This window comes from Trichomycterus rosablanca, chromosome 20 (genome assembly GCF_030014385.1).
Source record: "Trichomycterus rosablanca isolate fTriRos1 chromosome 20, fTriRos1.hap1, whole genome shotgun sequence".
In the NCBI taxonomy this organism is placed as follows: domain Eukaryota; kingdom Metazoa; phylum Chordata; class Actinopteri; order Siluriformes; family Trichomycteridae; genus Trichomycterus; species Trichomycterus rosablanca.
Window position 1 is genome coordinate 8342163 of NC_086007.1, and position 10102 is coordinate 8352264.

General features: G+C 37.7%; 1 protein-coding gene across 2 annotated transcripts; it reads right to left on the reverse strand.

The window, feature by feature from the left end:
• rab4b (RAB4B, member RAS oncogene family) lies at positions 1–9732 on the reverse strand. Of its 2 annotated transcripts, XM_063016896.1 has the most exons (8): positions 9579–9732; positions 6693–6773; positions 5725–5839; positions 5573–5635; positions 5193–5347; positions 4924–5019; positions 4634–4795; positions 1–4016 (listed from the first exon to the last, which is right to left on the reverse strand). In XM_063016896.1, exons 1-7 carry the CDS (start codon positions 9592–9594, stop codon positions 4680–4682), a joined length of 642 nt encoding a protein of 213 aa, XP_062872966.1. In that variant the 5' UTR covers positions 9595–9732; the 3' UTR covers positions 1–4016; positions 4634–4679. The 2 variants fall into 2 exon arrangements, with proteins under 2 accessions (XP_062872966.1, XP_062872967.1); XM_063016897.1 differs by lacking the exons at positions 6693–6773; positions 9579–9732 and having other exon boundaries at positions 5573–5655; positions 5725–5769.
• Positions 9733–10102: the final 370 nt, after the last annotated feature.

Here is a 10102-nt window from a genome sequence, read left to right on the forward strand (position 1 = left end):
TAACATAAAAAACAAGCAAACTTTAATTATAATTTGAAACTTTAAAAGTACCAGACATCCTCCTCTCAGAACAATCCAATAGATGAGATCAATCTTATTTACAGCATGAATGATTCAGACATACAGTGTTCATAAATGTACTAAATTACATTGGTTGCTAAGCAACAACTGAGTTCTGCAGCACACAGGCAGGTCCTCAAACACCGGAGTAAAGAGTCACGGAGACGGCTGCCAAAAACAACCAGAAACTTTGATTTTTAATTGGGCTCATCAGTAGTACTGTCTTAAGCATAAAGCTCAAAATCAGAGGGTGTTATGTGCAATCATGATCTCCACCATAATCTACATCAACCGACGCATGTGTGCCAATTTGTTATAAACAGTTAACTTTAAATATACTGGCACCCTTGGGGAAGGGTAAAAATATATTTGTGGATAAATAGCTCGCTTTCACTGAAAGTAGGAGAAAATTCTAATCTTTAACTGAAGAAGCGAACAGCTTTTAAACAAAACCGTTTAATTATTGGCACCCCTAGAAATAAAATAATTTTAAAAATTAACTAAACAACATTTCTATTTTTTTCTTTTTAAAATTTCAGTTCAAGTGTTTAGGAACCATGCAAGTCATTCATGCCTTGACAGGGGTGACACAGAAGCTGAAAATGTATATTTAATATATGCTTCATGCTGAATTGTGATTTGGTCTATCCCAGTCTTTAACTGTACATGATTTTAATAGAGAAAAAACATGCCTGATCATCACACTGCAGCATTTTAGAGACTAATTAGGTGGAGACATGAATGCACCAAGATTCTGATTGTTCTGAATGTTAGATCTTCATATAAACTTTCAAACCTCAGGTGTAATGAAAAACGTCTTAGTTCTTGCCGAAGGGAGTAAAGAAATTAAATGGCATGTATTTAATGCACAGACTCTCTTAGCCAAATGCATACAGTAATTATTAAGGAATATACCAGTGTTTACTTTATTTACAGCATCTGCCACAGATGTCTTTTTGTACATGGTTTTCTGTACTTAAAAATAAAAGAAAAGTTGTTTGGGTGTTGTAGGACACAACTACTGCACTTTTAATATTTATTATTTCTAGCACATACAGTGACACATGAACAGAATCAATACCTCTTTTTAAACCGCAGCTCATGCAACATCATTGGGCGGAAGAACGTGCTTGGGTGGAACAACTGCCCATCCGTACACATGAGCTCATTGCTAGGAGTGTAAGAGATACATCGTCTTCTTTTATTTAGAGAGATGAGCCAATTATTCCAATTATCATCACAGCTTCCAGGCTTATAAGTAGTTCTGGCATTGTTATATACTGATCTGAAAAGGATCTTGTTTTTTCCCCTCCTCGTTACACTATACATGTTGTAGCTAAGAATTTGATTAAAACACTGGAATATTCCCTAACTGTAAACCACTACCATGGTGTTAGACTGCACTCAGTTGTTCTTTAGTAAGGAATGATTTCTTCATGAATAATTGTCAAGTTTAGATTAATCATAAAATAATAAAAGTACAGCATATAAACAGCCACTTGCAGAGAAAAAAAAAAGCCACCCAGCACACACCACAGAGACGGTTATTAAAAACACAAAAGGCTGAAATTAATGTGTGTGATTCAGTAAAAGAATATCTAAAACAGGCACAGAGACAAAATGAGCATTTAAAGTTTTCATAAAGCAAGTGTTTAATCTGACCCGTAATTTATCTTCGTGTAAAGACGGTTTCTAGTCTTTGTGATGTGTGATGGTTCCCAACAATAACACAGTGCAAAAAATAGCCTTCTAAATCTGTTGGTTGATAATACAATCCAAGCATGAACATTCAGTAGGGTCATACAAAAATACAGTATGGATTTTCAATGCCTTAAACACCCCCGCCCCCATATCATGGGTATTGTCAAAATGTTAGGGCTTTTATAGCTCAATTGTCTGGACGTTAAAATCATTTTGTAGCAAATTCTTCATTTTACTTACATTTCTTTGTCAAGTACATTCTGTAAACACTTAACCAAATTTGTGGGTCAGTGGGTCCAGAGTCTACCTGAAAAACTGGGTGCAAGGTAGTTACACACCCTTAGACATGGTGACATCTACTGCAGCTTGTCTCACACTTACTCAAAACCAGGGGCATATAATAGCTCCACCTGCTGCAAGATTATTAGGGTTGGAAAATAACCAAAGTACCTGGAGGACACCCAGAACCAGAGAGTCAAAACCAGAGAATGACCAGGGGCAGCTGTAGCCCAGTGGTTAAGGTACTGGTCCAGTAATCAGGAGGTTGCCGGTTCAAGCCCCACCACTGTGGGTTGACACTTTTGGGCCCTTGAGCAAGGCCCTTAACCCTCAATTGCTTAGACAGTATACTGTCACACCTGTAAGTCGCTTTGGATAAAAGCATCTGCTAAATGCTTAAAATGTAAATGTAAGAATTGGACCTAGGTCCCAAGTACCCTGGTGTTGTGTGACATTCACACTAATCTGCTGCCCCACCATGATGCCTATTTTAATAGAAGAAGAATCAACAGGTTAAACTCATATTTATTAATTCAGTATCTAAGCAATTGTTAGATTGTCATGGAGACACTGGGAGTGAGGTACACTATGGATAGAGTTTAAGTCCATTACCACATATAGTTACTAGAATTAAGCAACCTCTTGACTTATTGGCATGTTTTTGGTGAGTGGGAGAAAGACGCACAGGAAGAAACAAAACTCCACAAAGACCTGATTAAAATCAAGGACTGTCCTTGATTCCTGTCTCTGGGGCTGTTACTAACATTTTATCAGCTGTGCAACAAGGCTACTCAGGTTGATGTGAATTTTAAGATACATTTTGCCTATATTTGACCTTTTGCCAGAAAATGATGACAAGCATTATTGTCCATTTTTAAACTAAACATTGCTATCGATCCTGTGTTTTGTCAGAGAGTCTTCGAGCACTGCAATGTGTTATTTTCTCATATGCTCCCCCGAAACATTTAGTACTATATAAGTTAACATTCAGATTTTTCATGCATCCATAAGAAATTGTGCAAACCTTTTACTACTGAATCGATTTAATAATAAAAGTGCTATATTTGGGCTCATGTTAAATGTCAGAGCAGATTCTTTCAATAAAGGTAAAAATAAAAAATAAAATCAGTCATATTTATGCCCACTAGCTTCTTGATTTACATAAATAAATATAGTTTAGATTATATAAATGCAACAAGTCCATATGTGAGAAATGCAGAGGGAACTGGCGTATGCAGGTTATTGTAAAGATAAAGCCGAGATAACCCGCACAAGTCATTCGCAGGGAATGTTTGATTAAAATCAGATAATGTCTGGTGGTTTTGGAGTGGGGTATGAACAATCTGCCCTTTGTGCTTAAAGCCAGAAATAGTTTCTTTAGGTGCAACACAGGGACCAATGGGAGAGAAATTGCTCAGCCTACATTTACTGCACCTACAGACTGCACCTAATGAGCATTGCTATTATATTAGGAAAACAGTAAATGTGTAACTTTGCCTGAACTCCAGTCTGTGTGCAAAGCAGAATAACTCGTTTAGGCTGGCGTAAACCAGTTGAAAAAAATGAAGAATTCGTTGAGTAACAAATTCTTACCTTATGAACAAGACATAACTAGTGTGTGTGTAGCTGTTATACAGATGGTCATGATCCTCATTTCCTGCAGATTCAGTTGTCCCAGTACACAGAACTGTTGGCTGTTAACATGAACAATGCGAGCATGTTTGTATATACACACATGAGATCACAGGATCAAGGTTAAATCTACGAGATCCCTTCACAACACCTTTTTACCCCCAGGCCATCAGGTTTGCAGTCTTACTGGAACTGCCAGCCACTTGTTTAGGGAAACATTTTCAAAACCAGCAGGCCATTTCCAAACCTCTGTCGTTGAAGGTAGTAGATGGACATCATAAAATGTGATCCTGATGTATCTGGGTGTGGGGAATCAGAGTTGGGACACCCAGAGACACCTGGAGCTGAAAGAGAGAAAGAAAGATTTGCATATGATTAGTTTTAAGCAACAATTTATTTTATTAGGATTTTAACGTCAGGTTTTACACACTTCGGTTACATTCATGACAGGACAGGTAGTTACTGGTTACACAAGATTCATCGGTTCAAGTTTTTAATTTCAAATACAGTCATGGACAATTTTGTATCTCCAATTCTCCTCACTTGCAAGTCTTCGGGCTGTGGGAGGAAACCGGAGCAACCGGAGGAAACCCACGCAGACACGGGGAGAACATGCTAACTGCACACAGAAAGGACCCGGACCGCTCCACCTGGGAATCAAACCCAGGAGCTTCTTGCTGTGAAGCAACAGTGCTACCCATTGAGCCACCGTGCCACCTGTTTCAAGCAACAAAGCTACTTGTGTTGGTTTTATACTCTTAATTTAAAGAGTGACCACCTCATGCTAGATTTAGGGTTGAATGAAAGAGTGAGAATCAGTTTCTCTCCGTCATGTCTGTGCTTCGCCTCTATCTATGTGCTGTATTCTAAAACATCAAATACGGGCCAGACCACTCAAGCATGTTGGAAACTACAAAACATAGACTTGCTTGCTGTTGTGTATTAAAGACTGTGGACTGACCTGAAACAGAAGAGGTCATGTGCGGTGGGAGAAGCGTCTCCAGTCCCTAGCAGTTACATTGCTGCTTGGCCTGTGCAGTAGAACCCCGTGGCTGCCTCAGCTGTCTCAGAGACGCGTCGCCATACTGGATACCGGAGCCCATCCGCTCAGGGTCCAGCTCACCTACATGGATAACAACATACATAGAAGTTCATAAACAAGTACACATGCTTAACCTCAGTCTTAAATCAAAACAAACTATAGAACCATTTAATACTGAATACTATTGTATCTGTAGAGGATTTTCTTACCAGACTCTATCTTGTTAAGAATCGTGCGGGCACATTTGAGAAAACCCTCCTCCACATTCTCCCCGGTTAAAGCGCTCGTCTCCAAAAACATTAACTCTAGGATAAGAAAAGTCAAATGGGGGAAAATAGCCAAACACACATGATAAGTGACAAAAAAGGATTACTTTAACAATAACAACATTTGTTTTGACTCACTGATAACTATTTCAGCTAAGAAACATATTTTGTTAAGTACTGTGACAACATTGTGTTTTTTTCTGGGCACTTACCATTTTCTTGGGCAAAACGAGATGCTTCCAGGAAGGTGACCTCACGATCAGCATCCAAATCTTTCTTGTTTCCACACAAGATGATTACAATGTTGGGGCTTGCCAGCGTCCGTGCATCCGTCAGCCAGTTAGTCAAAGTGTTGTAGGTCTCTCGACTGAGAGGTAAACACATAGAACAAAATATTGTCAATTTTACAAGAACTGGGTTCTCTCATAGTGGTTTGCTCGCCTCTATTAGCTGGTTGACGTTTAATGCTACGCAGAAGGTCAACACTGTATAACAAATGGCATTAATTGCAGTAAGCTCATGCAAACCCAGACAAAGTTCAAAGTTACATTTTGGCTGATTTTTTTTTCCTACCCTGATTGTTTACTCTTACCTTGTGATGTCATAGACAAGAAGTGCCCCGGCTGCCCCACGATAGTAGCTACGAGTCACTGACCTGTAAAACATTATGAACATCTGATGTCATTCCATAACCCACAGTAATCATTTTAAGCTCACCTGGTGGAAGCAGCTATAAGCTTTTACCTGAAGCGCTCCTGTCCTGCCGTATCCCAAATCTGCAGCTTGACTGTTTTCCCACCAACATTTACCACTCTGGAGCCAAATTCCACGCCTATAGTGTGATTGGAGTCCTGTTTGACTAAAACATGAGATAGTAAATATTAATCTTTGAAGGTCATAATGTCCAGTCAGTTGCTAATAAAAGAATAAGTGGCACATCAGTAATTTTGCAACACTGTTTTTTATTTATTTAATTTATTTAAATCTCGTACAGGTCTTTTTTATTTTTTTTTTATTTTTTAGCAAATACAGGCAGCAGAGTGTCTAACACTACAGTTTCCTAACACTATAATTTAGTTTGTTGGTTTTCAAAGCCATTTAATTGAGAATTCTGCGTTATGTGACATTTAAACAACACATTGGCAAAGAATATTTAAAACATGTGAACAAATGTATATTCGTCATCATTTTCTGGTTTGCCACTTTATAATAAACAGGCAATTCTGTTATGTAGGTAATAGTTACAGAAATGACATAAAACAAGATAGAAGCTATTTGTATGGGTAAAATGACCATTTGAAGTCAGTAAGGTCTGCAAGTTTGGGTTATTTTGTAACTTGCTGCATAGGTCACTGATGCACTTCTAAAATAATTTCAGTAAGTCAGCCAGTTCTTGAAAGATCACTGTTCCAAGATTTCTCCATTTAAAGATATTAGCTGTTTCTATGGTTGGCTAAAGTCTGAGCCTTAAATATGACTTTACCCTTTTAAGACTAATATTTGTACAACTTTTTCCTCTCAGAATTCCTTTTAGAATTGATTTTGGTCTGTATTGTGACGTAATTTTTTTAAGCTTTTTTTTTTTTTTTAACTGCCTTAGGGAATCAACCCATAAATGATGGCCAGTGAAAACTTTCTGTGGTTGTATAATTCTGATAATTAACTGATACACTCATTTTACATATTGCTGAAGGGTTCAGCAAGGTACTTACACTTATTCTCAATGAACTGGTGAAGGAGGCAGGACTTGCCAGCCCCTGCGCTGCCAATAACAAGGAACTTAAACAGGAAATCTGAAACCATTAAAAGAGATGTAGAAAAGGTGGGGGTGAGATGAGAGAGTGAGATATTGAACAATAAAAAAATCAATAAAGACTTCTACATGGACAGGAAAAATGGAAGAAGCCTCTATGCTCAATTATACATCTATCTACTTCTAGGAATATTCCAATGTTCTTTCTACATTGTGCATGTAAGTTTTTCAGTAGTGTTTATATACATAACATAACACATACAAATACATAAATAATTAAAAACCAAGTCTTGTTCCTTTTCACTCCTACACTATTTATTTAACCTAGAGCAAAAGATGAAACAATCAGAAATGTTGCTAAATTTTGCTAATTTTTAATTGTGAGGCGCTTCCACAACTCACATCCCTAAAAAACCCGTGACATCTAACCACAAAAAAGCACACTAGTGACAGTGGTAAATAATGTCATTTCTTAATGTGCCAAGGGACTTGTAGACGTGCTGCTGGAGTGCAAAGCTAATGCAGCCGAGTTCAGGGTTAAGGTTAAATTCAATAAGCAATGTCCCAAAAGCCTTTTGTGCTGCTAAAGAAGAAACCGTATACTTAGGTCAATGATCAGTTCGAGCACAAGGCTCTAAACATAGTGGATGTGGTCAAATGCAGCTTTAAGAGACAGGTTGGATCTAATTGGTCAAAGTGTACAGTCTGATAAAGTGAAAATAATAGAGTGAAATGTACTGACACTGGATGGGAGATCTCATTTCTCAACAATGTTTTCATATTTAGTAAACCTTCTTTCCAACTACAGTTGTCTAGGAGAGGGTGGCGTGTTTCCCTCAAAAACTTGGGAGGATCTTTTTTTAACTTCAATCCTGACCAATTGCCCAGTTCCCACTGAACTAATTTGATTAGTTTATAAGATATACATACCATATGGACAGACTTTGTGGGTATACAATTATTCTGAACATTCAGAATATATATTCTGAACATAACCCATTTGTTTCTATATACACTTTGTCACCCCCTGTACACCACTTACCAATTTAAAGGGATTCCCATTGGACCCCCACTAACCAGATTTCTTGAAAAAATGTAGTAATAACATATAATCCATCTAAAAAATTAACTATCCTAGTAGATCAATAGGACAATTACAGTGCATTTGAAAGCCATGCAACATACACTTTAGGTATTCAATTTCAGCGAGAGAGAACGTGGATGAGGCTTTTGAGCAAGGTGAACTTGATACTTACATAAATATTTAATTATACTACAGTGCATGAAGCAATAACACAGATAAGAGTTAAATGGATGGAAATGGGATCATGTGTATAATAGTTTTGATATGTAAAAGCATGTAATAAGACAAAATCCAATTCTACAGAACCACAACATTCTTCTATTAACAGTTACTAGGGGCTTGTGAGCACCTAATGCAGACATTAATGCTGGGGTATACAAAATGACTTAAGCTAGTGGTTCATAAACTTTTAGACCAAGAACCACAAACTAGAATGTAAACCGTGAAGTACAACCTTTAAGTAATCTTACAGGAAGACACACACACTTTAGCCGAAGACAATTTCATCAGTGGTATTTACAATTTGCTACAATAAAAGTTGATTTTTGCTATTTATATTCTAAATGATTACGTGTACGTGTGTGTATGTGTGTGTGTGTGTGTGTGTAAGTGAACAGGACACTGTCATTGCACACAGCACTGTCATCTTTAAAAGCCAGTAGTGGTCACCATGATTTTTTTTAAATTATTATTTACCAGACAACCAATTAAATTAAATTACTGACTGGTCAGCAAACCTTAGTACTGTATATATTTCCTATAACCCTTCCATCTAAGGTGACAAATGTACCCAAGCCACTGGTGTGGGTATTTTTATTGCCCTTCTGTCAGTCACATTTACATGTTTACATAATGTTATCAGAAACTTTAGTTTGGCTACTGACAGTTTGACCAAGTGTTTTTGAATTTGACCATTTTGTAAGATAATGTAACCATTTAAAGATAATTTAACACTATGTTATAAAATTGGCCTAGTCAGGAGTTAACAGCTGTTAAGCAAAAAGTTCTGTTTGTTTGTTTATTAGGATTTTAACATCATGTTTTACACTTTGGTTACATTCATGACAGGAACAGTAGTTACTCGTTACACAAGGTTATATCGACACAGTCATAAACAATTTAGTGTCTCCAATTCACCTCACTTGCATGTCTTTGGACTGTGGGAGGAAACCGGAGCACCCGGAGGAAACCCACGCAGACACGGGGAGAACATGCAAACTCCACACAGAAAGGACCCGGACTGCCCCACCTGGGGATCGAACCCAGGACCTTCTTGCTGTGAGGAGACAGTGCTACCCACTTAGCCACCGTGCCGCCCCTTTATTATGGTAGTATGGTAAAATTGCCATTTCAACACAGAAAATGTTACTTAACATGGTTATAAACATGGTTCACACCATATGTAGAAAAGAATAGTTTAAGTAATCTGGATTAATTAAAAGTTTACTAAAGTATGTAAACACAAAATCAACAACAAATTCTAATACTTCAATGATTTAATGAAAACAAACAATGACATAATCACTACTTAGCGTGATTAACTTTAAAACATAATAGATAGTATTAGATTATAATATTGATGCATACTCATTAGAATCTTGTACTGACTGGGCCAGAGCCCGCATACTAGCGTACTAAGTAGTATGTTAACAGTAACGGTATATCGACATACTATGTAGTACGCTAGTACGCTCCTGTGATGCAGCCACGGCTTGTTTGTTTGTTGCTAGCTCGCTCGCTCGGTGAAGGATGTAACATTACCGTATGTCTCTGACATGGCAACTCCGCTGTTAAAACCACCAGAACTCAGTCCCGCAGCAATAGTTCTTCTTTAAAAAGACTTTGTTGTCACTCTGTGTTACTTTAACGTTACACGGTTCGTACTGAAGTTAGCTACCGGGTTTAGCTACTTTCCTCTCACTGCTACACCGCTTCCTAATGTACAACACAGACGGTACGTCATGACGCTGCCTACGTCATCACCCACGCTCTAAAACGTATGATCTAAACGGAGCTGAAATGTTATTTTATGTTTACTTATATATAATATATGAATATATACATTTAAACACACTCAAGCTATTCTTAAATACAATTGAAAGTGACTCACACACACGTTTACGTTTTTGTGATTTAGCAGACGCTTTTATTCAAAGCGACTTACAGTTCTATATAGTCTAAGCAACTGAGTTAAATGCCTTGCTCAAGGGTCCAACAGTGGCAACGGTGAGGCTTGAACCAGTGACCTTTCGATTAACAGTCCAGTACCTTAACCACTAAGCTAC

Bases quoted from the DNA above. Each gene is read 5' to 3' on its own strand.
- rab4b (XM_063016896.1), bottom strand. The intron at 5,840-6,692 runs GTAAGTACCTTG...CTCATGTTTTAG, and splicing joins CCAGTTCATTGAGAATAAGT to TCAAACAGGACTCCAATCAC. The intron at 5,348-5,572 runs GTAAGAGTAAAC...TTTACCTCTCAG, and splicing joins CTTGTCTATGACATCACAAG to TCGAGAGACCTACAACACTT.